Consider the following 14,822-nt stretch of genomic DNA (forward strand, 5'->3'; position numbering starts at 1 on the left):
ACAACTCCCAGGGAGATTTTATTTCCACAATCAGATTCCAGGCTGGGTCACACCAGCTTCCTTGTCACCTCTGTGAGCCATGGGCAGATTTTGTTTTCTGTTCATCTCTTTCATCCTAACTCCCTTTCACAGACCCAAGGCTTCACCTCCTGTCCATATCTGGATGGAAAACTCAAGCCCTAGACACTGAGAGCAAAGCCCCTGGGGGTACACACTTCCTGGGCATCTCTGTCCCTCCCTCTTCATTGCTAGTCCTTGAAGATTCTCCTGGCTACCTGGGAGCTCAGCTACGAACATAAGAGACTGCCTGGCATGCTGGTGCTGTGTCTCTAGCATTTCCAGGTGGTTGGGTTGGGACCTGCCTCAGATTCTCCAGTCAGAGAGAATAGAAATCCCACACAAATGTTTCTAAAACTGAAGAGATTTTTGGCCAGGTGAGGTGGCTCATGCCTGTAACCCCAGCACTTTGGGAGGCCAAGGCAGGTGGATCACTTGTCAGAAGTTCGAGACCAGCCTGGCCAAAGTGGCTAAATCCCGTCTCTACTAAAAATATAAAATTAGCCAGGTGTGGTGGTGGGTGCCTGTAATTCCAGCTATTCGGGAGGCTGAGGCAGGAGAATTGATTGAACCTCGGAGGTGAAGGCTGCAGTGAGCTGAGATTGCACCATTGCACTCCAGCCTGGGCGACAAGAGTCAAACTCCGCCTCAAAAACAAACAACAACAAAAACTCAAGAGATTTCATGGCTGAGCGCAGCGGCTCAACCCCGTAATACCAGTACTTTGGGAGGCTGGGGGGGTGGGTCGCTTGAGGTCAGGAGTTCAAGACTAGCCTGGCCAACATGGCGAAACCCTGTCTCTGGCAAAAATATAAAAAATTAACTGGGCGTGGTGGCGAGCACCTGTAATCCCAGCTACTAGGGAGGCTGAGGCAGTGGAATCAACTTGAACCCAGGAGGTGGACGTTGCAGTGAGCTAAGGTCTCACCACTGCACTCCAGCCTGGGCAAGGTTCCTCTCAAAACAAACAACAACAAAAGAGATTCCGCACAGAAACCGACATTTCTGGCTTCTTTTGCTGGAAAATTAAAAGAAAGCTACAGCCACTGTGACTCCGCCTCCGTGCAGGTCACATCCGTCCAGCTCTGCTGTCCAGGTGTCCAGGTTCCCACCATTCATTGTCTGACCGGCTGGCCTTTGGGACCCTCTCGTGTACCACCCTGACTTCTCTAGTCCTGCCTGGCTGGCTCCCCCTCCTACCCAACCCCTCCAGCCCTGCACAACCCTGCGGAGTCTCCCCCTGCCAGGAGGAGAGGCAGGTCCCGCGGAGCGCAGGGCGCCAGGGAGCGACTGTTGACCCAGCCGTGGGCAAACAAGGCGGTCAATTATTAACCGGCCGCGCGGCAGGCACCAGGAAACCCGAGCCCGCGGCGCAAGCCGAGCCGGCCCGACGGGAGGCGCAGGGCCAGGGAACCGTGCAGCCTCTGCAGCTGCCGCGGGCTCCGGCCATGGAGGCAGGAGCTGGAGGCGCAGGTGCCAGAGGGGCAGGTATGGCGGGGCTGATGCCTGCGGGGCAGGTGCAGGTGGGGCAGGTGCTGGGCGACCAGGTGCAGGCGGGGCAGGCGCAGGTGAGGCGAGTACTGGAGGGGCAGATGCTGGAGGGGCAGGTGCTGGAGGGAAGGTAGGGGGAGACACCTGTGGGGTAGGTGCTGGAGGGGCAGGGATAGGCGTGGCGGGCCCAGGCCCTGGGATGTGGTTCCCGGGAGGCCAGCGGCAGCAAGATAGGGGAGAATGCCAGGCCCACCCATGACACCCCGCCAGGGCCACGAAGCTGTTGTGGAAAGTTTGGGAGCTCTGGAGGCGCCCCTGCGAGCAAGTCGGGGAGGGGGCCTTGGCCCTGCATTCTCTGAGCATTTTGCCCCCTCCCTCCGGGTCCGTATGGGTCAGGCTGAAGTCCTCGAAGCAGGGGAGTGGGCGACTCTGGCCAGGGTAGGGTGGAGACTGAGCCTGTAATGGGAGAGCTGGGGACAGGGACCGAGAGAATTTGGGTGGGGCAGAGCTGGAGAGAGGTCCAGGCCAAGGCTTTGACCAACCCCCAGGAGCCAGGCGCTGGAAGGTGCGAGGGGCAGGGAAGTCTCTGCCCTGGGAGTCTCGGGCTGGCAGGGGGCGGTGGGGCGGTGGGACCCCTGCACAGTCCCGCGCACTCCCGCCCCCGCGTTCCCCAGCCCAGCTGATCTCGAGAGCCTGGGAATGGGGGCACCCTGTCCCATCTGCAAACAGCTCCGGAAGATGTTGGGAAGCTGATCCCTCCCCCAGCCCCGCTTCAGAGTTTCTTTAGGATTTCCCCCAGACCCTCAAGCACTTGCCCGGCGGGCAACCCGGACCCCACTTCCCAGCTGGAATGCCTGGGGGAGGCTCAGGTGTCAAAAGCCCGAGAACCTGAGAACCCACCCGAGGCCCCCCCCAGGCAGCGCCGCCAGCAGATCTATTTACTCTGCGGCCCTATCTCCGTGCCATCGGGCCAGGTATTTGCCCTGGCGGGATCCAGGGAAACTGCGGTTTTTGTTATGATAGCTGGGGCAGGGACAGCATCCCCGAGAGACCTCTCTCGAGTGGAGAGCTGACTCACGGAGACCCAGGTTTTCTGCTGGGAGCCTGGGTTCCCTCCTCTGTAAAATGGGGAGCATAAAAGCAAAAGCGCCACCGAGGATGACCCGGGTTAAGGAAGCAAAGCTCTCAGGACAGAGCCTGGCCCCATGTTTGCCTTTTGTTTTGTTTTGTGAGATAGAGTCTTGCACTGTGGCCCCAGTGGTGAGATCTCGGCTCACTGCAATGTCCGTCTCCTGTATTCAAGAAATTCTCCTGCCTCAGCCTCCCCAGTAGCTGGGACTACAGGCATGCACCACCACACCCAGCTAATTTTTTTTTTTTTTTTTGTATTTTTTAGTAAAGGAGGAGTTTCACCATGTTGGCCAGGATGGTCTCAATCTCCTGACTTCGTGATCCGCCGGTCTCGGCCTCCCAAATGCTGGGATTACAGGCATGAACCACCATGCCCAGCCTTTTTTTTTTTTTTTTTTTCCAAGACTGAGTCTTGCTCTATTGCCCAGGCTAGAGTGCAGTGGTGCCATCTCGGCTCACTGCAACCTCCTCCTCCCAGGTTTAAGGGATTCTCCTCCCTCAGCCTACCAAGTAGCTGCGATTACAGGCGCCCACCACCACACCGGCCTATTTTTGTATTTTTAGCAGAGATGGGGTTTCACTGTGTTGGCCAGGCTGGCCTGGAACTCCTGACTTTAAGTGATCCACCCACTTTGGCCTCCCAAAGTGCTGGGATTACAGGTGTGAGCTACTGTGCCCGGCCATGTTTGCCTCTTTAAAAATGATTATGACTGTGATTTATCTTCACTTTACAGATAAGGAAATGGAGGCACAGAAAGTTTGTCACATGCCACCCCTCCCTTTTGGGGAGGACAGGGTCTCACTCTGCAGCCCAGGATGGAGTGCAGTGGTTCGATCACAGCTCACTGCACCCTCCGGTGAGGAGGCCACCACGTCTGGCCACGTGTGTTTATCTTGACCTCACGGAATATAGTTCTAACAGCTGCTTTTTCTGAAAATTCCAATATCGGGTCATCTCAGGGTTGGCATCTGTTGACTGTCTTTTCCTTTGAGCATTGGTCACATTTCCACATTTTTATGGTAACGATCTCGGATCCTGGACATTGTGAATAGTATGTTGTGTAGATTCTTGGTCCTGTTAACAATTCCGCAGAGAAGGTGGGTTTGTTTGGTTTCAGCTGGCAATCAGGCTGGTTAGTTTCAGACCACAAGTTCTGTTTCACCTCCTATGAGTGGCATTTCCAAACTTGGGTCAGTTTTCAGAGTTTTTGTTAGGCTGGTCTGGGTTTATCTCCTGTACATGCCATTCAGTGGGGAGCCCAAGACTTGTGTGAATTCATTCTAGGGAGTCCAACCATCCCAGTTTGGGACTAAGGAGTTTCCCAGGATGTGATACTTTCAGTAGTAAGTCCGAGAAAGTCCTGGGCAGATGGTGATAGGGTGGTCACCCCAGGTCACACCCAGAATCAGGGGACCCCCTTCTCTGTCTCTGTCTCTTCTAGGACTGCCTCCCTCTTCTCACTCTGCAGAGAGTGGGGAGCCCTTTCCTTTTCTGGTCCATCTGGTTGGAATGACAGGGTTTCTTTTCTTTCTTCTTTTTTTTCTTGAGATGAAGTCTCTCCCTGTTTTCTAAGCTGGAGTGCAATGGCAGGATCTCAGCTCATTGCAACCTTCACCTGCCGAGTTCAAGCGATTCTCCTGTCTCAGCTTCCTGAGTATCTGGGACTACAGGTGCCCACTACCATGCCAGGCTAATTTTTGTATTTTGAGACAGGGTTTCACCGTTTTGGCCAGGCTGGTCTTGAACTCCTGACCTCGTGATCTGCCTGTCTCGGCCTCCCAAAGTGTTGGGATTACAGGTGTGAGCCACTGCGCCCAGCTGATGGGGTTTCTATTGAACTTTTAGTTTCCTGTTCTGCTGCTCCAGTGCAGCTGGCGCTGGTGCTCTGAGCTGCGAGGGCAATGAGAGGGGAAAAGCAGAAAACTCCCCGCCTCGACGTCCATTTCTCTAAGTTTTTTTGGTTTTGTTTTGGTTTCTGAGATGGAGTCTCACTCTGTTGCAGTGCAGTGGCGTGATCTGGGCTCACCGTAACATCTGTCTCTTGGGTTCAAGCCATTCTCCTGCCTCAGCCTCCCTAGTAGCTGGGATTACATGCACTCACCACCATGCTCAGCTAATTTTTTTTATTTTTTTATTTTTAGTAGAGATGGGGTTTCACCATATTGGCCAGGCTGGTCTCAAACTCCTGACCGCCTTGGCCTCCCAGGCGTGAGCCACCATGCCTAGCCCATTTCTCCAAGTTTTGATGCCACAACAGGCCTGCTTTTGTTTGCTTTTCAGTAACCTCAGATAGTTGCTTTTTTTTTTTTAATGGAGTTTTGCTCTGGTTGCCCAGGCTGTAATGCAGCAATGCAATCTCGGTTCACTGCAACCTCTGTCTCCTGGGTTCAAGTGATTCTCCTGCCTCAGCCTCCCAAGTAGCTGGCACTCACCACCATGCCCACTTAGCTTTTTTTTTTTTTTTTTAGTAGAGACAGGGTTTCTCCATGTTGGCCAGGCTGCTCTTGATCTCCTGACCTCAGGATCTGCCTGCTTCAGCCTCCCAAAGTGCTGGGATTACAGGTGTGAACCACCGCTCCCGGTTAGACGGTTGTTTGTTGTATTTTGTCTAGACTTCTCAGTTGTCATGATCTGGAGAGAGAGACTTTTAGAAATTGTGCTGAATATGCATAACGTACAATTCCCCATTTTAACCACCTCTAAGTGTGAATCAGAGGCATGAAGTACACTCACACTGTTGTGCGATCATCACCACCATCCATCTCCAGAACGTTTTTTCATCTTCCCAAACAGAAACTCTACACCCATGAAACACTAACTCCCCAGCCCCAGCCCCTGTGAACCTGGAGAGAAAGGTTTTTAAAGCATCTGCTTACAAAATGTTTGTCAATGTCCCATTGTCCAAAGTAAGTCACATGGCCAAGCCCAGATCCAAGGGGTGGAGGAACAGCGGAACGTCACAGGTAAAGGTGTGGCGGTATAAACAGCATGACAGGTGTATGGGGAGCGGGGGCCATGAGTGAGCCCCTGGCTGCTGGGAGGGGGTTGAGGCAGGAAGTGCCCAGGGGCTCCGCATTCCCTGCCACTAGGATACCTCTGGCAAGGATCCCTGATTCTACCCGTGGGGGACTTCAGCAAGGGTCCTCTCACCCCCACTGAGATGTCCTTGTGATGTCTGTTTCAGTCATCCCTCTGCCTTCTATAACCCTCAAGGACACTTAGGAAACGGACCTCCAAAGCCAGACCCCTGGCTCTGGGCTGCCCTCTCCTGTGGTGAGGTCTGAATGCCCACCCAGGTCAGGAGAGTCCACCCTGCCATTCTCTTCCAGGGCCTTCCTTGCACCCTTGCCCGAGGCCCTCAGGTGCTCAGCTGGTCAGGATGCTCATCTGTGGGTGCTGTAGGCCAGGGCCTGCGTTGGGAGCAAGGCAGCTGGGCAGCTTTCGGGCTCTGAGCCCTGGCTTCAAGCTACTGGGCCTCGTATATTCTGGTGTCCATTCTCTTGGTGCCTCAGTGTGACCTCCTGTCTCCACCATGTTACTCTAGCTATAGTTTGGCAGCTCCTGGGCACCTCAGCCCTCTCCTACAACTCCAAGCCAAGAATTTAGTTGGTTCAGCTCATCTCCTCAGGTCAGCCATCCCCAGTTGGAGGGGTATCTCAGCACAGCCAATCAGGGGCTTCCCTGGGCTGATTCTCCTTCTCTGGTCCAATTAGCTTTGACATAAGGGCCTTAGTTGTGGGCGAAACTACCTCCCAATAGAGGCCGTCTGCCAAGAAAGGGGGCGGGGAAGCGCGGGGAGGGGCGGGGCCAGCAGCCTGGGTTCCCACCCAGATGGGCTGCTCAGTGTGTGTGACCCCAGCAAGGCAGGTGGCTCCTTTGAGCCTGTTTTACAGTCCCTTTGGGTCAATATCCTATGAGGCCCAGCTGCAGAGGCCTGGGCGCTTGGTTCGTGGGAGCTTTGGGACCAGCGACGTCCTTAGAAGATCTGTTTGGGGTAAGGGAGGAGTCCCACCTGGCCCGGTGGCCTCTTGCTCACGGCAGACTCATTTTTTTTCTAGGGTCAGACACGAAAGGGGGCGGCAGCCCCACCACCCCCCAAAACCCTCGGGGCCCCGCGCAGCCCGTCGCCCCCGAGGACCCCCGGATTCTCGCGCAGCCTGCCGCCCCCGAGGACCCCCAGATTTCAGCGCAGCCCGCGTTCCCGCAGCTTCCACTCCGCCCACGGCCCCTGGACGAGGAAGGAGCGCCCAGCGAGGATGGGGCCGCGGGGGGCAGCGAGCGCGCCCCGGAGGACGCCCCGGCCCAGGCGGCGGGAGAGGCTGGGCCGGGTTCCAAGGCGGCGGCCGGAGGCGCCCACCACATCGGCTTCGTGGAGGAGCCCCCGCCCTACGCGCCGCCGGACCCCAAGGCCGCGCCGCTGCTGTACCCGCCCTTCCCGCAGGTGCCCGTGCTCCTGCAGCCCACGGCGTCCGCGCTCTTCCCGCCGCCCGCCCCGCTCTACCCGGCCGCGCCCACGCCTCCCGCGCTCTTCCCGCAGCCCGCTGGGGCCGCCTTCCCCTTCCCCGTGGTGAGTGGCCGCCGCCGCCCTGGGCTCGCTCCCCTCCGTGCTGTCTGCGGGTGGTCGCGGGCGCCCATGCGGAGGCACAGAGGTCACTTCTGTCCTGGGGGCGGGCGAATCCGGGGGCTCCTTGGAGTTGGGGGCATTTGGGCGGGGTTCTGGAGGATGAATAGGAGGGCTAAGGAAAGAGAAGGAAGGGCACGCTGGGCAGAGGGCGCCGCACTGGCGCGGAGGGGCCGAGACTGGGTGTTCTGGAGATGGTGAGGCCTGTTTGGCTTGGTGGGGAGGGGAGGAAGGTGGGACCCATGGTGAGGGACCCCAGGGACTTCGGGCAGGAGGTGATTTAGATTTTCCTTTAAAACAAAACAGCCGGGCACAGTGGCTCACACCTGTAATCCCAGCACTTTGGGAGTCCGAGGTGGGTGGATCACGAGGTCAGGGGTTCGAGTCCAGCCTGTCCAACATGGTGAAACGCCGTGTCTACTAAAAATACAAATATTACCCGGGCGTGGTGGCACCTGCCTGTAGTCCTAGCTGCTTGGGAGGCTGAGGCAGGAGAATCGCTTGAGGTGGAGGTTACAGTGAGATCTCGCCACTGCACTCAAGCCTGGGCAACAGAGTGAGACTCCTCTCAAAAACAACGAACAAACAAAACAGTCCGGGTGTGCTCGTACGTGTAATCCCAGCACTTTGGGAGGCCAAGATGGGCAGATAGCTTGGGCTCAGGAGTTCCAGACCAGCCTAGGCAACACAGTGAGCCCTCATCTTTACTAAAAATAAAAGAAAATTAGCTGGGCATGGTGGCAGGCGCCTGTAGCCCCAGCTATTTATGAGGCTGAGGCAGGAGGATCACTTGAGCCTGAGAGGTCGATGCTGCAGTGAGCTGAGATCACACCATTGCATGTCTGAGTGACAGAGCAAGACTCTGCCTCCAAAATAAAAATAAAAATGAAACCAAACAAAAACCCTGGGCTGCCTGTGGGAAGATTGGAAGTCTCCCAGGATGGGGTTGTGAGCCCCGTGAGGATGATGGAGGTGCCACGGAGGCTGGACCCTGGATGGAGCCAATTGTAGAGGGCAGGACTGAAGACTCCGGGGGGGAGGGGCTGAATGGCCAGGGATGCAGGAGGGAGAGGGCAGAGGGGCACCCTGACCAGACCCTTCTGTGATTTGTAGCCTCACTGGGTGGGGACCGGGAAGACCGAGTGACTGAACTTGCACGGCCTGGCTGGCCTTCTCACTCACTCTGTTGTCCCGAGGCTGGGTCGGCTCCCTCACCACTGTGGCTCTGCCCCCACAGTACAATGGCCCCATGGCTGGCGTGCCAGGCCCTGCCACAGTCGAGCACAGACCCCTGCCCAAGGACTACATGATGGAGTCAGTGCTGGTGACCCTGTTCTGCTGTCTGCTTACTGGCCTCATCGCCATCGTGTACTCCCACGAGGTAGGTATAGGGGTAGCCCTGGCACAGCCTCTCCTGGCACACAGCCACTGGTGCCCAGGTAGGGGTCCACAGAGCCCCTCTTCCAGCCACACAGTCTTTGGTGTTTCTCCCTCTGGAGAGGGGTGGGAATTGGGAAGTCAGAGCCCAGTTGTTTGTGGGGTCCTTGCCCCTCCTGTCTCTGCCCACAACTACTCAAAATGTGCTGTGGGAAGTTTAGCCAAAACAGTTTACAGTAAAGGTGTGAAAGATGGATAAGGCCCAATATGCTGCCCATTCCAGTGGGGGCTTGTGGGTTTTTTTTTTTTTTTTTTCCAGATGAGTCTCACTCTGTCACCCAGGTTGGAGTTCAGAGTGGCATGATCTTGGCTCAGTGCGACCTCTGCCTCCTGGGTTGAAGCAATTCTCCTGCTTCAGCTTCCCAAACAGCTGGGACTACAGGCATGTGCTACCATGCCCAACTAATTTTTGGATTTTTGGTAGAGATGGGGTTTCACCATGTTGGCCAGGCTGGTCTTGATCTCTTGACCTTGTGATCCACCAGCCTGGGCCTCCCAAAGTGCTGAGATTACAGGTGTGAGCCACCAGGCGTGGCCCTGCTTCTGTCTCTATTAGAGCGTCATCACATTGGCATCTTTGAATCCCCAGGGCCTAATAAAGAGATGGAGGGATGGATGGATGGAGAGCAGAGAGATGAGGGTGCCCACCACCAGCTGAGAATCACTTGAACCTGGGAGGCAGAGGTTGCAGTGAGCTGAGATTGTGCCACTGCACTCCAGCCTGGGAGACGGAGCAAGACTCCAACTCAAGGAAAAAAAAAAAAAAGCAAGCAAGCCTCTGGAGGCCTGTGCTGAGGGCAGACTTGGTCTCGGGTCTGGCTTCACTCTGCTGCTCAAGCCCCCAGCCATAAGCAGAAGGCAGCTCTCAGGACAGCTCAGAGGTGGGACTCACCTGCTGGTGAATTCTGGCTCCACCACTAGTGGTGTGACCCTGGGTAGGTCACTTAACCTCTCTGAGTCTTTGTTTCCACATCTGCAAAGTGGGGTCAGCCTCAGGACTGCTGCAACGATGGCAGAGGTTGAAGCTGAGGGCATGCATCAGTGCTGGGCATGACAAGCGCCCAACAGCTGGCAGCCGCCATTGCCATCACTCCTGCCACCTTTCAAGCTGTGGGCCTGGCAGGCCACTGAACCTCTCAGCATGTCAGTGTTTTAGTTTGTGGAACTGGGCCTCAGTCACACTGGGAGGGAGTGGGAGCTCCCTGGTTGTCCTACCACCCTCTCCCACCCTGTCTTGTTGCAGACCCGCGCAGCCCTGGGCAGGGGCGACCTGGCCCAGGCTGAGGAAGCCTCGAGGAAGGCCCGCTCACTGGTGCTCTTCAGCCTGCTCTTTGGGGTCTTTGTGTCCACCAGCTGGGTCATCTATGTGGTGGTGGCACTCTACCTTCCCTGAGGCTGTGGCTCCCACTGAGATGTCGGATGCTGGAATGCCCAGGGATAACTGACTGGGCCAGACCCTTTCTCTGGACTTGGATCCCTGCGGGTAGCCAGTTCTCGCCTGCAGAGGGGATCTGGGGCCAGAGGAGGGCAGGCTTGGCAACCCTCAGCAGACTTGTGGCTGGGCCTAAGCCTCCTCAGCTTCCACAGGTGGCCCACTGGAGCTCAGTCCCTGTCCTAATCTGAGATATCTCCAGAGCCCAGCCCCAGTCGTGGGACAGGGGGCCACCAGAGGTGCCTCCTCTCAAGGCCTTCTTTAGACACTTGCCTTCATCTGTGCCCCGGGAGGCCCCTGTAGAAACCAAAGCCTTCACTGTCTTCAGAGCCACCTGGAAGGACATTGCAACCTCTGCCTCCCCGCAACCTCCAGCCCAGCTTAGGCTGTCAGTATATCTTTCCCTTTGGGAGAGTGGAGCATGGTGGCTCCTGCCTGGTTGTTCCCCTACCCCTTCCCCATCTGTAGGCGGAGCTTGCAGTGAGCTGAGATCACGGCACTATACTCCAGCCTGGGTGAGAGTGAGACTGTCTCAAAAACAAATGAAAAAACGATTGCAGAGAGAGAGAGGAGGAAGGGGACCCCCAGCTGAGCCACACAAGATTGACAGCTCAAGCTAAATCAATTGCTTTCTGAGCAGCCATGGTGTGCTGCTTACAACCTGGCACCAGGGGCTAAAAGAGGAGAATGGCCCAGCTCAGCCCAGCCCCTCCTCCAGAAAGCTGGAGAGGCAGGCATGAGGAAATAAGTGAGGAGCAGCCTGGAGACTGTGGATTCCAGTTCAGCATGCAGGGCCTGAGGTTCTAGATTTCTTTTCTTTTTTGAGATGGAGTTTCGCTCTTGTTACCCAGTCTGGAGTGCAATGGCGTGATCTCGGCTCACCGCAACCTCTGCCTCCTGAGTAGCTGGGATTACAGGCACGTGCCATCATGCCCAGCTAATTTTTTTTGTATTTTTAGTAGAGACGGTGTTTCACCATGTTGACCAGGATGGTCTCGATCTCTTGACCTCGTGATCCACCCGCCTCGGCCTCCCAAAGTGCTGGGATTACAGGCTTGAGCCACCGCGCCGAGCCATGTTTTGTATTTTTAGTAGAGATGGGGTTTCACCATGTTGACCAGGATGGTCTCGATCTCTTGACCTCATGATCCACCCACCTCAGCCTCCCAAAGTGCTGGGATTACAGGCTTGAGCCACCGCGCCCGGCCTTTAGTCTTTTACGTTTTAACTCTTCTGGGATGTGTGCAGGGGCATTTCAGTGTGGTTTTAATTTGCATCTCTCTGATGACTAACAATGTTTAGTCTTTTATCATGCTTTTTTTTTTTTTTTTTTTTTTTAAATACAGACAAGGTTCTCACTCTGTTGCCCCAGGCTGGAGTGCAGTGGTGTGTTCACAGCTCACTGTAACCTGGAATTCCCGGGCTTAAGCAATCCTGCTTTGGTCTCCCAAGTAGCTGGGACCACAGGTGTGCACTGCCACATCTGGCTAATTTTTAAATTATTTTTATAGAGACAGGGTCTCTCTCAGTCACCCAGGCTGGTCTTAAACTCCTGGCCTCAAACAATCCTCCTGTCTTGGTCTCCCAAAGCGCTAGGATTACAGGTGTGAGCCACCTGGCCTAGCCTTTTATCATGTTTATCGGCTATTTGGATGTCTCTTTTTATGCAGTGCCTGTTCAAGTCTTGTGCCATTTTTATGTCGACTGTTTTAGAGCAGTTCTGTATGTAATTGGGATGAGTCCTATGCTAGATACAGTATTGCAAACACCCTTTCTCACTTTGTAACTTCCCTTTTCACTTTTTTTTTTTTTTTTTTTTTGAGAAGGAGCCTTGCTCTTGTCATCCCCCAGCCTGGAGTGCAATGGCACGATCTCAGCTCACTGCAACCTCCGTCTACTGGGTTCAAGTAATTATCCCGCCTCAGCCTCTATCCCTTTTCACTCTTAATGGTGTCATCTGGTAAAAAGTTCTCAGTTTTTTTTTTTTTTTGAGTCGGAGTCTTGCTCTTGTTGCCCAGGCTGCAGTGCAATGGCACAATCTCAGCTCACTGCAAGCTCTGCCTCCCAGGCTTAAGCGATTCTCCTGCCTCAGCCTCCCGAGTAGCTGGGATTACAGGTGCCCATCACCATGTTTGGCAAATTTTGTATTTTTAGTAAAGACAGGTTTTCACCACGTTAGCCAGGATGGTCTTGATCTCTTGACCTCGTGATCCACCCACCTTGGCCTCCCAAAATGCTTTGTTACAGGTGTGAGCCACCATGCCCAGCCGTGTTTGTCTATTCTTGTGCCACTATCACACTTCATTATGTGGCACAAAAATACTTGACACATTGTTTTTCTCTATTACTAAGGTGGGAGTGCAGTGGTGTGATCACAGCTCACTGCATCCTTAGCCTCCTGGGCTTAAGCAATCCTCTCACCTCAGCCTCCCGAGGAGCTAGGACCACAGGTGTGTGCCACCACACTTGACTAATTTTTTATTTTTAAAGATGGAGTCTCCCTATGTTGCAAGTTTTTTTTTTTTTTTTTTTTTAAGACAGGGTGTCACTCTGTTGTCCAGGCTGGAGTATTGTGGTGTGACTGTCCCTCACTGCAGCCTCAAACCTCGAACTCCTGGGCTTAGGTGATCCTCCTGTCTCAGTCTCCCAAGCAGTTGGGATTACAAGCATGAGCCCCATGCCCCAAAATCACTTTTTTTTTTGAGACAGAGTTTCGCTGCTGTTACCCAGACTGGAGTGCAATGGCATGATCTCGGCTCACAGCAACCTCTGCCTCCTGGGTTCAAGCAATTCTCCTGCCTCAGCCTCCCGAGTAGCTGGGGCTACAGGCGCGCGCCACCATGCCCAGCTAATTTTTGTATTTTTAGTAGAGACAAGGGTTTCACCTTGTTGACCAGGATGGTCTTGATCTCTTGACTTTGTGATCCACCCGCCTCGGCCTCCCAAAGTGCTGGGATTATAGGCGTGAGCCACCGTGCCTGGCCACTTTTTTTTTTTTTTTTTTGAGATGGAGTCTTACTCTGTTGCCCACACTGGAGTGGGGTGGTGCCATCTTGGCTCATTGCAACCTCCAACTCCTGGGTTCAGACGATCCTCCCACCTCAGCCTCCCAAGTAGCTGGGACTACAGGTGTGCTCCACCACGCCCAGCTAATTTTTGTATTTTTAGTAGAGAAAGGGTTTTGCTATGTTGGCCAAGCTGGTCTCAAACTCCTGACCTCAGGTGATCTGCCCACCTCAGCCTCCCAAAGTGCTGGGATTACAGGTGTGAGCCACTGCATCCAGTCTCAAATTCACTTCTTAATTCTGATCATTTATCTGTAGATTCTGTTGGGTTTTTCTATATACATAATGTTGTCTCTTTATAATGAGTTTTTTGTCTTCCTTTTTTTTTTTTTTTTTGAGATTGAGTCTTGCTCTGTTGCCCAGGCTGGAGTGCATGGAGTGCAACGGTGCCATCTAGGTTCACTGTAACCTCCGCCTCGCAGGTTCAAGCGATTCTCCGCCTCAGCCTCCTGAGTAGCTGGGATTACAGGTGTGGGCCACCACGCCTGGCTAATGGTGTGTGTGTGTATGTGTTTAGTAAAGACCGGGTTTCACCATGTTGGCCAGGCTGGTCTTGAACTCCTGACCTTGTGACCTGCTCGCCTTGGCCTCCAAAAGTGCCAGGATTATAGGCATGAGCAACTGCACCTGGCCTTGTCGTCCTTTTTCAATTCTTGCCCACCTTGGGTATTTTTCTTGCCTTAATGCACTAGCTGGGACCCCTAGTGTAAGGCTGAATAGGAGTGCTGACAGAAAACAACCTTGTCGTTTTCCCAGTTTCATAACGAAGGCTTTCAACATTTCACCTTATTAAAAAAGATTTTTTTTGCAGGTTATGGAAGTACCCTTGTATTCCTAGTTTATAGAGTTTTAAAAAATTATACATGGATATTGAATTTTATTTTCATGTATACTGAGAAAATTATCAAATTTATTCCATTAATATGGTAACATGTTGATTTTCAAATGTTAAGACAGCTTTTCATTCCTGGAATAAATTCATCTTAATGAGCATGTATTATTGTACTTTCTATACATCGCTGGCTTTGCTAACATTTTGTTTAGAACTTTTGCACTATGTTCACGAGTGAAATTGGACTGTGATTTTCGTTCCTGTTACGGTTTCGGTGTCATAGTTATGTTGGTTTCATCACAAAGGTTGAAATCGTTTCTATTTTTGTCTTTGGAAGTGTTGTATAAGATTTGACGTTTTCTATTCCTCAAATGTCTGGGAGAGAGGTGTGTTAGCACTTCCCACTAGGAGCATAGGTTTATCCATTTCTCCTAATACTGTCAGCTTTTGCTTGACCTATTTTGAGGACATGTAATTAACTAGGTGTTCACAAATTTAGAAATTGTTAAATCTGGTGAGCATGATTCGTATCTTTACAAAGTGTCCCCTTTGTGACTCTAGCAATGCCTTTTGCCTTCGAGTCTGCTTTTTCTGATATTAATAGAGCTATGCTTTGGGTTTTTTGGTGGTCCTATTTGCAGAGTATATTTTTTTCCAAAATTTTACTTTCAACTTTTCTGTACTTGTAACTTAATATTTATTTATTTAGAGACAGGGTCTCACTCTGTTGCCCGGGCTGGAGCGCAGTGGTGGTG

At 53.4% G+C, this 14,822-nt stretch overlaps 1 protein-coding gene across 1 annotated transcript; it reads left to right on the top strand.

Annotated features, from left to right (window-relative positions):
- Nucleotides 1-1,411: 1,411 nt before the first annotated feature.
- Nucleotides 1,412-10,278, top strand: PRRT1B (proline rich transmembrane protein 1B). The gene is made up of 4 exons (XM_035260842.3): nucleotides 1,412-1,545; nucleotides 6,739-7,247; nucleotides 8,539-8,682; nucleotides 9,982-10,278. Exons 1-4 carry the CDS (start codon nucleotides 1,506-1,508, stop codon nucleotides 10,129-10,131), a joined length of 843 nt encoding a protein of 280 aa, XP_035116733.1. The 5' UTR covers nucleotides 1,412-1,505; the 3' UTR covers nucleotides 10,132-10,278.
- The last annotated feature ends 4,544 nt before the right edge of the window (nucleotides 10,279-14,822 follow it).

This window comes from Callithrix jacchus, chromosome 1 (assembly GCF_049354715.1).
Source record: "Callithrix jacchus isolate 240 chromosome 1, calJac240_pri, whole genome shotgun sequence".
NCBI lineage: Eukaryota > Metazoa > Chordata > Mammalia > Primates > Cebidae > Callithrix > Callithrix jacchus.